At 37.7% G+C, this 16,202-nt stretch overlaps 1 protein-coding gene across 2 annotated transcripts in view; it reads left to right on the top strand.

The window, feature by feature from the left end:
* Positions 1–16,202, top strand: part of CDH12 (cadherin 12) — a 157,251-nt gene that overhangs the window by 76,124 nt on the left and 64,925 nt on the right. The window contains exon 3 of one of the 2 annotated variants that reach the window (XM_035561662.1): positions 10,870–10,989. The exons of the other annotated variant lie outside the window; for it this stretch is intronic. Within the exon in view, the coding sequence (XP_035417555.1) occupies positions 10,870–10,989 (120 nt within the window). The remainder of the gene's footprint in view (positions 1–10,869; positions 10,990–16,202) is intronic. 2 annotated transcript variants of the gene reach the window in all.

The following is a 16,202-nucleotide window of genomic DNA, read 5'->3' as shown; positions in this document are numbered from 1 at the left end:
CCTGAACATTTACTGAGAATCAAACTGAAGTTCTTTTAACTGACATTCAATATGAATGACATTTATTTCACACTAATTTTTCCTCTGTCTTGTATAAAGCTGAAATTATCCTATTACTACATTCTGAATAAATCATTTGACATTTGAACAATTGATGTGTGAAATTCCAGCTCATGAAAAACTTCAAACAGTAAAATAATGGAAGTATGTTAAGACAGACTTTCTCCTGAATTCTTTATGTGATGTCCACCATTTTTTGCATAGATTTGTTGGGGCCATTTCAAGACCCTTGCCATACCTTAAGAATCTCCAAGGAGCTCTTCAATGAGAAAAATGAATGCCATTTTCTGGACTGCTTAAAAATGCTTCTTTTCCTGGTACTCTTTCAACTGGCACTGGAATGATAGTATGCTGTTGAAAGGCACGCAGCTGATAATAATAATGAGTGCTTTACAGCTAAACATCATGACAACCATCAAGTTTCATTAGTGTTAAAAAGCTAGGAATCAATTCCAGTATATCACTGTCCTCATTCAAAGTGAGCATAATAATTAGCCTTTTCTTTGAATATTTGTATCTGAAAAATATTTTGATCACGCTGAAACCACTTTACAGATTAATGAATGAATAACAACTCTTTGTACTGTTATTCTGGGGGTCTATTGACTCTTTTTCCTCAAGCCCTTAAGATTTCAATGCACCAGATATGTCTAACATCTCTTGTTTCATAATTCTATTAAAGCAAATATTTACTTCCAAGGGCACACACCTAGACTCGTAGTGTTGGTGAAGTTTTCTGGATCAGACGTAGTATTCTGATATCAGAAAGGTTCTTTCCCTAATAGAGCTAACACCACCTCCCTGCAAAACATAAGCTAATCCAACCAAAGCATGTTTTTTCCAGTGAAGAGTCACCTACCTTAGGGGTTCTCCCAGCATAGCTATCATTATTAGAGGGTGTACTAGTTATTTTTATCTCCTACGTCCAAGTCCGTCTTAAGTCATGGCCTAGAAAGTTACCATGTAGTCAAAAAAAAAAAAAGCAAAAAGTCAAAAAAAGTCAAAAGCAAAAGTCAAAACTAAGTTTTCTGTTTGCTGGATTTCATATGAAAGGAACTTCTGTCATGCTGGTAAGAGAAAAGCAATTCACACACTTGAAAGTGGAAAGAAAAAATCACTCTCAAGAGATGTATTTCTCAAATGGATGTGTATTAAGCTTGCTATTTGCTAATTGGGTCTTGTGCATTTTTGCCAGCAGTTGCTTTACCAGGCTACTCCTTTATGTGCATATTGGGTATAGCTATTTCAAGCTCCTCATTTGCTTCAGAAGTGCAACCTCTGTAAACATTATCACAGCCCTGGGACTCTGTAAGCAGCTGGATGTCTTTATAAATAAATAAATAGCCTAAATTAATAAAAATAAATTAATTAAATAAATATGCAATGATAACAGAGTCATTATTAGCTTAGCCAGATTGTCTGCCCTTCGTGGCTTAACTCTGGCCGACCCCAACAGATGAGGGTAGGAAAAGAAGGGGAAAAGAAAATAATTGCTTTGCTGATTTCCAAGCTAAATAATTATTAAATAATTATCCGGAGGAGAAAAAAAACAAAGAAACAAAAAAAACCACAGCTGTAAGTTTCCCCTACAGCTCATCATCCATGAGGGAGACAGGGTTGGCCTGGAGAAAGGGACCTTTTAATTAATTTGCAAGAAAGACTTTGAGAGACACAACCATTGTGAGCAATAAAATGTGACAACTCTTTCTAAATCCTTATTTTTACTTTATAAAGCATTTATTGCATAAGGAAGAAGAAACAAAAAATCTTGCTTCACAAGACCATGTCTTCCAATTTGCCAGAAACAAACAAACAAACAAAAACAACTCAACACTTAAAACACTGTTTTCCAGATGAAATCAGAGTGTGCATATAAGCCTAACAAAGACTATCCTGAAAACCAGCTTCCAAACTACCTGGACTGTTGGCACTGTGAATAAAATAATGGTATTCTAGAGGTACTAGAAATAGGTTTGATTATGCTGACTTGCAACAACTTCTGGCTGTCAGCACAGCAAATGTATTAGCAAAAAGCTTCTTCTATTCATCAGTTACAACAGGAAGTGGTAGTATTACTTTTGTGGACATGGCTACTTCAGGTAGCTGAGAGAAAAAAATACGTATGTTCAGTGTGGTGTCTGGAGTACAGAACAGGAGAAAAGTGTGCTTTCCTGATTGTGTCTGGTATTCAAGATATTGATGGAGCCAGCAAGCTTATGTTATTATCGGGGTTGCACAGCCATGAATACATAAACTAGAAAGTGGCCATTCCAAGTAAAATAAGTCTCCCTCACATTACTTTTGTGGGAGTCAGCTTCAGGAGTTTATCTTCAAAACATATTATTGGTAATTTTTTTCTATAAAAGATAAGCCCCAAAAGGGCAATGTCAGCATCTCTCTTTACAGATGCACATGTTCTCCCTGTGCTGGAGTTTTGCTAACACTGACAATGGCAGGTCAGCGGAACATTTATTGAGACAGGGAATCTGCTGATCTGAATTGCAATGTAGTGAGTTATAAATTGACTTTTCAGGTTTTTTTTTGTTTTGGTTTGTTTTTTTTACTGGTAAGAAGGAAACATAAGATAGATGTTGATTAGGTTTTTACTTGAATTGTCAAAAGAGCATGGGCATTGTTCAGGTTGCCAAGGTGCTATTCTGGGAATTGTTTAGGAAGAATATTGTGCAAAGTAGCGAGTTCCTGTGCTGTCAGGAATGCTCCTCATTCTTCATGCCCATTTATAAAATGTTTGCACAATCTTCTGATTTTGTTCAAAAGTACTAAACACCAACAACTCCCAGCAGAGTGACAAAACCACAGAATCATACATGTGTCAGGGAAGAGACTTTATAGCAGTATTATGACAGGTCTTCTAACTCTACAAGAAAACGAGATTGAAAAGGAGCTAGATCCAAGAAAATGGGAACCATCATTTGTAATAAGAAATGTCCATTACAAACAGTAAATTGTATGAAATCATGTCTTTTCACTTAAGATGTCTCATACTCGCTTCTTCCTAACAACAGTAAAAACAGTGATTGAGACAAATCATGAAAATTTAATAGTGAAACCCGTACTTCAAAAAGAAGACTATCTCATTCAGGAATCTGCTTGACATGATCCTGTAGGAGCACCCAAAGAAGTTGTGAGACCTCTGTTGTTGGAGACACTCAAAATTTGTCTCGACAAGATCCTGAGCATCTTGCTCTGACTTCACCTACTCTAGGCAGGAGTTTATTCTGGGTGACTTGCAGGGGTCCCTTCCCACCTTCATGCCAGGATGGGTGAAGTGGAGCTGATCTGAAGTCCTACTCTAGCCTGCACTATTCCTTACCCTCTCAGTTACCCCTAAACTTTACTGCTCCTATCCAGACCCTTCGCCTTTTCAAAGCCTCAACACATGCCCCCTTCACTTTCTGTTGAAACTAATGCACTGCCACTACGTAACTAATTTTTAGCATTTATTACCAAACTTTATGGGATTTGCAGGCCTGGTTACAGTTGATCATAACGAGAAAAGACTTGACATATCATCAGCTCTTTTTTTCTTTATCTTTGCAATTCTATTGCCTTTATAATATATATGTGTATATATACACATATATTTGCAAGAATCCTGTCTAAATTGCAGTCTGTTGGCTTCTTCTAACATTGAATCCTCTCATTCTTCCCTGCAGTGGATAGGATAGGATAGGATAGGATAGGATAGGATAGGATAGGATAGGATAGGATAGGATAGGATAGGATAGTTCAGTTGGAAGGGACCTTCAAAGATCACCTAGTCTAACTGCCTGAACTCTTCAGGGCTAACCAAAAGTTAAAGCATATATTACTGAGGGCATTATTCAAACTCCTGTTGAACACTGACACAAACAGGGCATCAACCACCTTGCTAGTAAGTCTGTTCCAGTGTTTGACCACCCTTACGGTAAAGACATTTTCCTCATGTCCAGTCTGACCCTCCCCTGGCACAACTTTGTGCCGATCCTGCCTCTCCTGCCATCAGTGACCAGGAGCAGAGACTGGCACCTCCCTCTGTGCTTCCCGTCCTCAGGGAGTTGCAGAGAGCCATGGGGTCCCCTCTCAGCCTCCTCTTCTCCAGAGGAGATAGCCCAAGTGTCCTTAGCCTCTCCTCACAGGACATGCTTTCCAGCCCTTTCACCAGCTTTGTTGCCCTCCTCTGGATGCTTTTAAGTACCTTAACATCCTTTTTGAATTGTGGAGGACTGCATGCAATATTCAACATAAGGCCACACCAACACTAAATATAATGACCAATTTATCTATTCCCACTTGAGTTTTGTGAATTCTTGGTCATGCTCATTAGTTCAACAAACTAAATATAGGAAAATTAAAGTTTCTGATTTTTTTTTTTTTTTGGAAGCCAACAAGTTGTTCCACTACATTTTTGTAATGGCAAAATATTTTTCCTTTCTGAAAGAGAACAGAAGGTCAATATTTTATTCTTTTATAAGAAAAAAATGGGAAACATCAATAAATTATATGTTCTGTTTTGAAAATGGGGTTGGTCTGATCTTCTGAATAGAGCAATTGTTTTAAATGATTTTTGACTGGTCATTCATAAGCAATTTGAAAATGTCAAACTGTGATTTTTTAAAAATTTTTAGTACTTCTTGATGGGAGGAGATTTAATCAATACTGTTTTTCTTTCAAAGATCATTTTGATTTTGGCAAAGTAGCATTTTTACTAACAAAAGACTATCAGAAAATTCAGTAGCAGTTCTAGAAGTCCTTGTTACATAAAAATATGGTTTAGTCTTGTATATTGTCTACATCATTTTACAGAAAAGTAAATCTTCATTACCATTCCATACCATTTCCTTGAGCCATGTGAACACTTTAGCATTATTTTTCTCTTCTTTCTAAAACATAAATAAATTATTGCTTAAGCACATCATTCCATTCTTCTACATTTAATAATCCATTACATCAAATATTTGTTGATTGCATATCAGATATTAGAAATATAAGTATTTTTATCATCTAAGGTATTTCAAAACAATAAAATACGATATTTTTTGTTCATATGATTGCTCCATATAGTAATATAGGTACATATTTTAATTAAAATGTCATGAGCTATAATAAATGCGATCCTCTGTCACTATGTTTGTGCATTAAAGATTTACAGCTGTAGTGTCCTATATTATTGCCTGGAAAAACTAATTAGATTTTAGAGTCAACTTCTAAAAATATATTGGTTTTATGCTTTGCAATAAAATAGAAGGCTTGTTAGATACAATGGGCAACACTTGATAATACTGAAAGGATGAAAAAACAATTTCAGAAAACCTGTTCAGAAAATGAGATATGTATTTAAGTTAGTAAATGACTGTCAGCAGATTAAAATAAATAAATAAATAAATAAATAAAATACTTGACCTCTCATAAAAATATGAGCTTTACATATTATCTGTTTGTTGTAGAAGATCTGATAGATGAATTAATCCAGTTGAAAGTACTATCATTGTGAAAAAGTTTATTTTTTATATTCAGTGCACACTGAATCAAGCTAAAATACGTATCAAGCTGAAATATGTCTTGGAATGTTTACCTTAGTAAAACTTAGTTTATAAATTTCCATTTCTTCTTTCCTTTATATAGTAAGGTAGAATTACCTGGAACATATATGTGAAAATATCTAAACTAATATTTTTAGACAGCTATGAACTGGTCTCTGCAGGGACCATCAGTCTCCTGCCGAATTTTCAGGCAGGCTGATGGCTGTTGTTCACTTCCTTCACCTTGCAACATCAACCTTTTTGTATAAAAATAGATATAGATTCAGCTGTGGTGTTCCACATGCCTACCTTTGCATTACTGGTACATGCAGACCTGTGCTACCAGGCTCCATGTGCCCAGCCCCTGGCTGCAGAGGTGCCTGGAATGAAAGTCACTACCTACATTGTACAAGTCAAGTGATAGGGAGCATGAACGCCACCATCCATGGCTGGTACTGGCTCCTTCTGGCTCACACTCTTTCAATCATTTTTTGTCTTTTTTGTTTTGTTTTGTTTTGTTTTGTTTGGAGGAAACTGCTGCTGGTGTAGCAGAAGTAAGAAGTCACTTGTTTGTCATGGTGGTTTTGGAAAGAGGAGAAGCTGGTCACTGCTCTGTAAAATCACTATTGATTATACAATCAACAGGTGCTGTTGCTAGGGCTTAGGAAACAAATGTTGGGACAGAGGATGAGCTCCAAAATCCATTTCCAGCCACTGTGGCTTTGATTTGAATAGGCAAAAACAGATATGCTTGTTTACTGCTGTTATCTGTTATTTCAGTCTCCAGACACCATTTGGATTAAATTTATGGAAAAATTACCGACTTTGCCTATCAGAAATCTTCCCACTAACACATTCAAGACCCCATATGTGAAAATGTTTAATTATATGTGAATGCTTCCATCATAACAAGAAAAATAAATGTTGCTTGAATATGTTATTTAGCATTTCTTACCTAAACCAGTTTGAATTTAACAGATGCAGATGAACCTACTGAGTGAGGCATTCTTGTTTTGTGTTAATTTAGTATACTTTGTAATAGTTTTTCTTATTTTGAAGTGTTGTTGATACATGCAGTCAGTCTTAAAACAGTTACAGTTGTTGGATTTTTTTTTCTTTTATTTCACCTGGAGGAAATACATTTATGAATTCAATTTATGCTAGCAGCTAGTGTCAAGCTGATGTATCTTATCATATATGACATTTTGTTGAGGGTTATCTTTTAGTACGGAGCTGAATAGAACTTAAATACTCTACCATGTGCATGATAAGGTAGGCATAATAAGATAGTATATATATATTTATCTGTTAAATAGAGATCTTGATTGGAAAACCTTGGTTTCTTTCATAATGAAAACAATGAAATGACATTTAACTATAGAGAGTCAAAATCAGATTTATTCTAAATATTGATTTAATGGAGTAAAATAGTAAATAAATGAGTTGGTATTTTCTCTATAATTCTGGAAATAAATCAATAAATCACACAGCTCATATGAAAGCAGAAAGTTCTTATAAGTTTTGTATGAGAAATAGGCTGCAGCAATTTTCACACAAATTTTACCAGAGCTAAATCTGCATTCTGAATACAACCTAGCTTAGCAGACTAACATATCTGACAGTCCTCTTCAAAGTACACTGTAATTATCTTTCCATGAACTGAACTTCTAAGGATTAAAAGGAGACTTCTTATACTGATAAATACAGGTGAATTTTTGTAACTGAAATTCATAGAAATTAAGCATGACTATTTAACTAAAAGCTTAAGTACTCACGAGGCACAGTGCTTTCTTCTTAAGTAACTTCTTTAAAACAGTATCACATTTACGATAAACTTTGCCTCACTGCAGCTTCGATGTATCAGATAATATTATTTTCCAATCTCAAACTCTGTACAATATTAGGTTTAAAATTCTTCTTTTTAAAAAAGAAAAAAAAAATCTCCATATAGATTAATATTCGATGTTGTTTTCAATATGCAAGTGAGCTGTTGTGAAGCAAAATTCATAAAGGTGACATATCCTAAAGTGCAGAAGTATTGGTTATCTAAGATGAGATTTTCCTAACCGCCTGACTTTAGGAGAATTTTAACTGCCTGCATTAGTTGTCCAGAGTAAGTCGACATGAACAGTCAGCGGTAAAATATGTGATTAGCCCCCATGAGGTGGTGGCCAGCAGTCTGTGTGACAGGTCTGCTATTTCTATCAGACAGTTTCAAGTGTTTGAGAGATCTTCGTTACAGTGAGTTCTCTGCTGATAACCTGCAAGAGGGCTGGAGTTGTGGCTAGTCTTCCAGAAACATTAGGTTTTTAAATCCTGACTGAATTTGGTAGGTTTCTCCATGCTCAGCGCTTTAGAAAATAAGTGCAGTTACAACAAATCTTAACTTTCTGCTCTTGCTTTTGCGATTCTTAGTCTGTCCTGTTCTCTTATGCAGAATGGTGCCTTCTTTAAGGTGCAAAGCAAAGATCTTTGTTACATGGTGATAAAATTTTGTCAATTTGCATTCAGAAGACAAAATCAGCAGCTCCCTGAAGCAGCAACCAATGTGGTGTCAGAAACACAAGTCCTGGCCAAAGACGAGACTTAGGAATATGTGACAGTGACACCTTTTTTGGCAAAAGTGCAGGCTGTTGTCTTAAACCTGTCCCGAAGCAGCACACTTGCCAGCCAGGGCACTTGGTCACCCAGTTCTAGTTCAGATCTCAGGACCTGGGAATATGATACCTTCCTCCACCACCTGAGAGGGGAGGAAAACTCACCAGCCTAAGGTGTGAATGCAGTCAATGGATGAACAATTTGGTAGGAATGGAGAAGGCTGCTGGTATGTTAAACGGTAGCATTTCTTTTTGGAAGAAAAAATTAGACTGAGGTTTTTAGGTTGGAAAGGTATTGAGATATTGTAGCAATGAAGAAAGACAACTACATATGTACCCAGGTGAGATGTCCTCCAGTGCAGTGAGAGAACTCTGCAGGACATGTTTGGTCAGTGTAATCTCTCCAAAAGGCACAGGTTTTGCTTTTCCTTTACAACAGTTAGGGTTCACAGGTGGCACATACAGCGCGCTGCTGTTTTTTGAGGTAAAAGGGGGGAAAAATGAAAGCTACCGTTTCCTTCTCCACCTTGGTTTTTGTAGTAGAACTCAGTTATTGCTGTGACTCCCTAAATTTCTGGATCAGAAGACAGCTGAGAGAGGAGGATCCTATTACATAGAATCCTCCTTCTGGACAGAACAGCTGAAAGCCAACAGATCAAAAGGAGTTGGACTCGATCCCTGTGGGTCCCTTCCAGTTCAGGATATTTTATGATTCTCTGATTCTGAATGCTCATAGATATTAAATAGCTGCTACCTGTCATTCCAGTAGGAAGAATGTGGTCAGCCTCTGGCTGGGCTTGTGCGTTGGGAACTATTTAGTGCATAGTCAATTATGGTCATGTGCTATTTAAAGAAATTTAGGTACAAGAGTTTTGAGTAGACACTGCTTCCAGAGCTGTTATATGGAACCCGGACTGCAGTCTTCTCCAACCTGTATCATTCCTCAGCCTTCAGATCCAGAAAGTCAAGAGAGTAACCTCAGGTACCTGGTTAACTGAATCCAACTGATTCCAGTGGCATTTTTTCATTCATTTATTCATTGTCAATCTTTCTCTCTTTTATAATTTGACTTTAATGAGTCTTGCCTTCAGCTTAAAAACAGTCAATCTATTGGCTTTTAAAATGATTGTTAGTCAAAGAACATTTACATTTCTACGTCTTCTTGGGAGATAGAAAGAATACCTCTTGGAATACTTTTTGCTTCTCTGTTATTCAATAAAAAAAATGTAACAGGAGCTTTCTTGTATGACTAGCCATCATGCAGCAAGTATTTTGGCAATGTTGGTTGCAAACCCTTCGGCACCAGTGTTGATCCTTACATGGAGAGATGTGGGGGAAAACAGAAGGAAAAGTCCTCCAAACATTTACCTTTGCTAGGAGTTACCTTTCTGTCCAAGTCGTAGGACTTTTCATATGGAGCATCTTTCAATAAAGCACTCCCTGAAATAAACTTGGAAAAGTCCCTTCGAATTAATTGTAGATTATGAACATCCTTTGAAACATGCAAGTTTCATTAGAGAGAAGTAACAGCATTCCATGTAGTATTCCATGGATATTCTTGAAATTATGTCGGATGGTCTCCAAAGGTAGAACTTTTCTTAAAACAAAAGTATGGGGAACCTTCCTCCCTATTCTGTTTCTTAGGTAGGCCATTTTACCTTTTACTCACAAAAAAAATCCAACTTTCATTTGCACAGATGTTCATAGGAAAACATTCTTCAAAGCTGAATGGAAAGCATATATATACATATATATATAGCTATTTATTTTGCTGAAGAATATCGTTGGAACACTATTTTCATTACGGGGCAGTGGGGAAACCCAGGGCAATTGCTTAGCAACCAGCAGGAGAGACAAGAAATTTCCGTAGGACAATTGCCACTTGCAGCGAGTTTTCTGTCTTCATGTGCATTTCTTTTTCTCTATGGAATGAGTCCCCTCTAAGTCGGAGTATAAAGCAAATTATTCCACTAGGCATGGTCTATAACCGTGACTGAACATAATGCATCAATGCAATGGAGGGGAGGTTCTGCCTCCATGGTGCTTTTGTTTCTTACTGAGTTGTATTGGAAAGAGAAGAAAACTGAACTCCAGATTTCAAAGACAACTGACTGAACCAAATACCTGTTTACATTCTGCAATGTGACTGAATTCTACCACTTCAGAGTTAACCTTTAGGAGACTGCATTACAGGTTTTTTATTTATTTATTTATTCATTTATTCGTTTTAAGGCACTTAGAGATTTGTTCACTGGCAAATTCATTTGAACAAACATTTGTTCCAAAGACAAATCACATATTTTACTTGCACAGTTGACTGTGCAGACATCTGAAGGTATGTCTATCATTTCAAAAAATTGTGGGGCATACTGCTTTTCAAAATCCAATATTCTGCTTTCCCAGGTCTCATCTTGTATGTGTTAGGTAAAAATGTTTTGTAAATAATATATGCATCATAAATTGATTATAAATATCTTCTGATACTTGGCTTCTTCTCCTTTCAATTTTGCCTCATTTTTTTAACTAGATGGATATTAGCATGGAACCGAACAACTTCCTGTTTTATTCTTACTTTGTTTCCTGTGGAACAATAATTAGAACGCAATCTGTTAGCAACAGGGCTAATGTGTCAGAAATATCCCCTCCCACTCCGCTATACTGAAAGTTTGATTACCTATATTTCGTTTTAGGTGCATATGTGCTTCAAGTCAAGGCAACAGATGCTGATGATCCCACCTATGGAAACAGTGCTAGAGTGGTCTACAGCATTCTTCAGGGGCAACCCTACTTCTCCATTGATCCGAAGACAGGTAAACGGCTTATCGGCAACAATGGAAGATTTAAACTTTGGATTTCAATTCATGTGGGCAATATCAGTGAATAAAATGTTCAGTGCCGATATGGCCAAAAGCCAGTGGAGTAACTTTGCACATAATTTCGTTTTTGTTATTGACTGTTTTTGAATGGACTGCAATCTGTTGTAGAATCAAAAGAAACACCCTCCTCCAACTAATTCTGGAATATCTAAAATATGTATCACAGAATCACAGAATCACAGAATCGTCTAGGTTGGAAGACACCTCCAAGATCACCTAGTCCAACCTCTGACCTAACACTAACAAGTCCTCCACTAAACCATATCACTAAGCTCTACATCTAAATGTCTCCTAAAGACCTCCAGGGATGGTGACTCAACCACCTCCCTGGGCAGCCCATTCCAATGCCTAACAACCCTTTCAGTGAAGAAGTTCCTCCTAATATCCAACCTAAACCTCCCCTGGTGCAACTTTAGCCCATTCCCCTTGGTCCTGTCACCAGGCACGTGGGAGAATAGACCAATCCCTACCTCTCTACAGCCTCCTTTAAGGTACCTATAGAGAGCGATAAGGTCACCCCTGAGCCTCCTCTTCCCCAGGCTGAACAATCCCAGCTCCCTCAGCCACTCCTCGTAAGACTTGTTCTCCAGACCCCTCACCAGCTTCATTGCCCTTCTCTGGACTCTCTCAAGCACCTCCATGTCCTTCTTGTAGCAAGGGGCCCAAAACTGAACACAGTACTCAAGGTGCGGCCTCACCAGAGCCGAGTACAGGGGCACAATCACTTCCCTAGACCTGCTGGCCACACTGTTTCTTATGCAAGCCAGGATGTTGTTGGCCTTCCTGGCCACCTGAGCACACTGCTGGCTCATATTCAGCCAACTATCAACCAATACTCCCAGGTCCTTCTCTGCCAGGCAGCTTTCCAACTACTCATCTCCCAGCCTGTAGCGCTGCCTGGGCTTGTTGTGCCCCAGGTGCAGGACCCGGCACTTGGCCTTGTTGAACTTCATACAGTTGGCCTCAGCCCATCGGTCCAGCCTATCCAGATCCTCCTGCAGAGCCTTCCTACCCTCGAGCAGATCGACACACGCACCTAACTTGGTGTCATCTGCAAACTTACTGAGGGTGCACTCAATCCCCTCATCCAGGTCATCGATAAAGATATTAAAGAGAACTGGCCCCAGTACTGAGCCCTGGGGGACTCCACTAGTGACCGGCCTCCAACTGGATTTGACTCCATTCACCACAACTCTTTGGGCCAGGCTATCCAGCCAGTTTTTAACCCAACGAAGCGTACGCCAGTCCAAGCACCGAGCAGCCAGCTTTTTGAGGAGAATGTTGTGGGAAATGGTGTCAAAAGCCTTACTGAGGTCAAAGTAGACCACATCCACAGCCTTTCCCTCATCCACTAAGCGTGTCACTTTGTCATAGAAGGAGATCAGGTCCATCAAGCAGGACCTGCCTTTCATAAACCCATACTGACTGGGCCTGATCATCTGGTGGCCCTCCAAGTGCCGCGTGATGACACTCGAGATAATCTGCTCCATGAGCTTCCCAGGCACTGAGGTCAAAATGATGTATACATCAAACATTTTTTTTCTGATGCTTTAACATTTCTTTGTAGCTAAAGCTTTATCTGCTGCATGCGTTCTAATTTATTTATTTTTTCCTGATGATTCAGTTTTGTATCTCAGGTCTTCATTCCTTTTTTTTATCACCATTTTTACTTGCTAAAGTTACAGCCAGGAATTCTCTAGAAATTATTATTTTACTGTATAGAGCTCATTTGAGGCTGTGGAAAAGCTAAATCATCTCCTGCATGCCTTTTTTCCCGGGGCATAGTATGTCTGTCTGGGGTTACTGGATGTGTGAGCAGAAAAGGATAATACTTTTAAATAGACCGAAGTATTTGAGAGCTTGGTAGACCTGTTAATTAGTTATCTTGTCCTATATTTTTAAATGCCATTCTTGTTTCTACATTTAGCAGTTAAGGAACCAATAACCTACATGGTGAATGCTGCACCTGTGTCATCCTGAATGTGTTACAGGGGTAGTTGTCCATATGCTGCTTTCAGCAAATACAGTTTCTCCTTCCAGTGAAGTTGTACTCACATGTCAGATTGTGTGTTAAAGAGCCTTTCTCCCTGATCAATCAATAGCTTGGAGGTGAGAGCCACATCAGGCCATTAGTGCATCTCAACAGGCACATTCCTTTGTCACATGCTCCATTTAGCTGGAGATTGTGTTGCAATTTGCAGTCAGCAACTTTACTTTTAAAACTGAAATGTGACTTGGTCAAGTGTCTTGGGGGAGGGAAAAGTATTTACCTTTATACTTTTTTTTTTTTTTTCATTTCTGTCTTGTAAAGAATGAAAACATATTCACTGGTGAGAAAGACCTTCACTGAAAGCCACAATTGGAGTTCTAGTAGAAGTCTCCCAAGAAAAAAAGTAATGCTTATTAAGAAAGAACTTTTTCTACCTCCACGGCACTTTAAATGGCTGTATCATGTGCTTTCATCTATTACTCAGCAGTGAACAGTGAGTGGACCATAGGTTATAGTCTGCAGCCAACTAGCCCAAGATCATTATACAAACACGGTGTTTCGTGGCTATTAATACCCATCTTATTAGAAATGTTATGATATGAGAATTACCTCTGGCTCTAATAATTACTGTAGAGGTAAACAGTAAGTGGATAATAATGCACAGGATACTGCTTAATAACTTGCTCTAAAATCCAGAAGTCTTGGGCAGCTATATGGATTCTCAGACATTTTGAACTCTTTATTTTATAACTGGGGAGACAATACAGTAGTTCTTATTACAAAATCTTACCACCAGAAACCTGCCTTAAGTGTTTTTGACAGGATAGGGGAAGAAAGCCATTTGGTACAAAACGTCAGACCAAACTCAGAACTACTGGCAAATGGATAAACAATTTTTTGATTGCTGTTGTTGGCTTTTCTTTGCCATCTGTCACATTCTAGTGACAATTTTCAGACAATCCCTTGTAATTATTTAAAGAACATAAGAACATGCATACTTGGCCAGATCAAAGGTCGATCCTGCCCTGTATCATGTTAACATAAGTGATGGCCTGCTTAGCTCTTGGCAGGCAAGAATTTAGTAGGGCATCCTCTGACTACTCTTGTAGTCTCCATCAATTTCTCCTTCAAGAAATCCTGGGTGATTAGCAGTGTCCATGTAACTGAAAATTCTGAAAAGAATTCTCCTCCATAACTTGTTTACTTTCCAGTAGAGTTAACTTGTCCAAGTGCATCATATCTGCACACCCAGCATCTAGAAAATCCACAGAAAACATTTTTTTGAATGAAAAAAAGCAGCTCCTCATGCGTCTTTGAAACCAGACACCTCTTAACTGGTTTCATACATTCCCCTTACATTGTAATGCACTTCTTACATTGCAAGAGACAGTGAACAGTTAATTCTTATTTATTATTTTGAAGTTCCCCGTGACTCCATAACCCATACTGTATTCTCCCCTAGGTGTCTCTTTTCCAGAATGAAGAATTCTTTAAACAGAATCCATTCCGTAACATTGATTCTCCGCTTCCTCTGGGCTTTCCCCAGTTCTTCTCTATCCTTTTCAAAATCAAAGGTCGAGAATGTGTACACAGTGTTCAAAAAGGCAGCTCATATTGATGTCTAAAATGGTTTAATGATTTCTCTTTTGTTCTTTATTCCTTTCCAAACAGTTCCAAACATTGTTTACTTTTTAGCTAGTACCACACAAAAACTGATAAATTTGTAGAAATTTGTACTACTTCAAGATCTCATTGCACAGTGGTAATGGTCAAAATGCTGACCAAGTTTTTATATGTGAAATTAAGATTGTGTTTGGCATGCACATGACTTTACATGTACTCCTGTCTCAAGTCATTCTTGATAGATAATTTATTCTGATATTAATCTAGAAATAGTCTCTAATCTTTATGGGACTGAATGTCACAGCTGCCTTTTTACTCATTTGTTTTATTGACCTCATTTTCTGCAGTGCTCTGCTGAAGGTAAGCACAACTATGTGAAAGTGGGAGAGCTAGTTTTTATTGCTCTTGCAGGAAGGTTAAATGCATTACAGTCCCTGCTGGAGAGGAGCTGTTGGAGTGGCATATTTTGAGGCCTCAAATCTTATACGTGGGGGTTACTTTCCAATGCTATGAGATTGCTCACCTGATATTTAAAGAAACTGTGAGGTTTCTTTAACATAAAACACTTCTCTTCAGGCAATCTTTCTTCTGTATTTTCTGTTCTGTTACTCAAACATCTTTTTCCCAACCTTCTTTCCACGCAATTTTCTGATGTGTTTATAAGGTCAATATTCTTATGGATGTCTGCAATTCTGTCTTAGGCTTGTTCATTCTGGTCCATATTCTGACCTCAGTTACATTCCTGAAATCCAAACTGGTTTCAGTAGGACTATTATCATTAATAGTTATTCAAGAGGTTATTCACAAAACCTGTTTTTTCTTTTCCACATAAGTGAATCATCTTTTGTTGAATTATGGCTCAGTAACTTTGCAGAGTATTATCTTCTGGCTGAGGTAACATGCTTATTATTTTCAGTCTTCAGCAGCTACATTGAGAAGCAGTTTTTCTGTGGATTTGATAATGATTTTTCCAAGAGAGAAAGTAAAAGTCAGTTCTGTAGCTGAATGGTCTTTACTGTAAAATCTTAAGATGGAAGGATTTAAAAACATTTAAAACACTGTCATGTGTTCTTCACGTGTCACTTCTACATTAGAATAACCCTTTAGTTTAATGTTTAGTTATTCTTTGTGAAGCTGAAGTTGGAATACCAAAGTCTGTAGTCTTTTCTTTCCTATGGATTTCATCTCCATTTTATTTTTCTCTTTTGTCGTGGTTACATAACTTTAAATCATCTTTATCCAATCTATATTAGCTGATGATTTTGGTAGAAATAGCTTTTTTTTTTTTTTTTTTTTTTTACTATGCTTTTGAAATAGAGTAGGTAGAGAAGGGAAAATTGCCTATGAACTGTTAGACATAACAATTATTCTCATTGTTTTTTTTTTTCTGGAGATAAAGACTTCTTACAGAAAAAATATTGAATACCTTTATACTGCCAGACAGGAATAAATAGTGAGCGACTGGGAACTTTACTGCAAGAATGATAGTCAATTCTTCATTTTCTGAAGATCCTCAGGAATATTTCAAACTGAG

This window comes from Cygnus atratus, chromosome 2, assembly GCF_013377495.2.
Source record: "Cygnus atratus isolate AKBS03 ecotype Queensland, Australia chromosome 2, CAtr_DNAZoo_HiC_assembly, whole genome shotgun sequence".
NCBI classification, from domain to species: Eukaryota; Metazoa; Chordata; class Aves; order Anseriformes; family Anatidae; genus Cygnus; species Cygnus atratus.
This window is presented reverse-complemented; position numbering and strand designations above follow the sequence as displayed.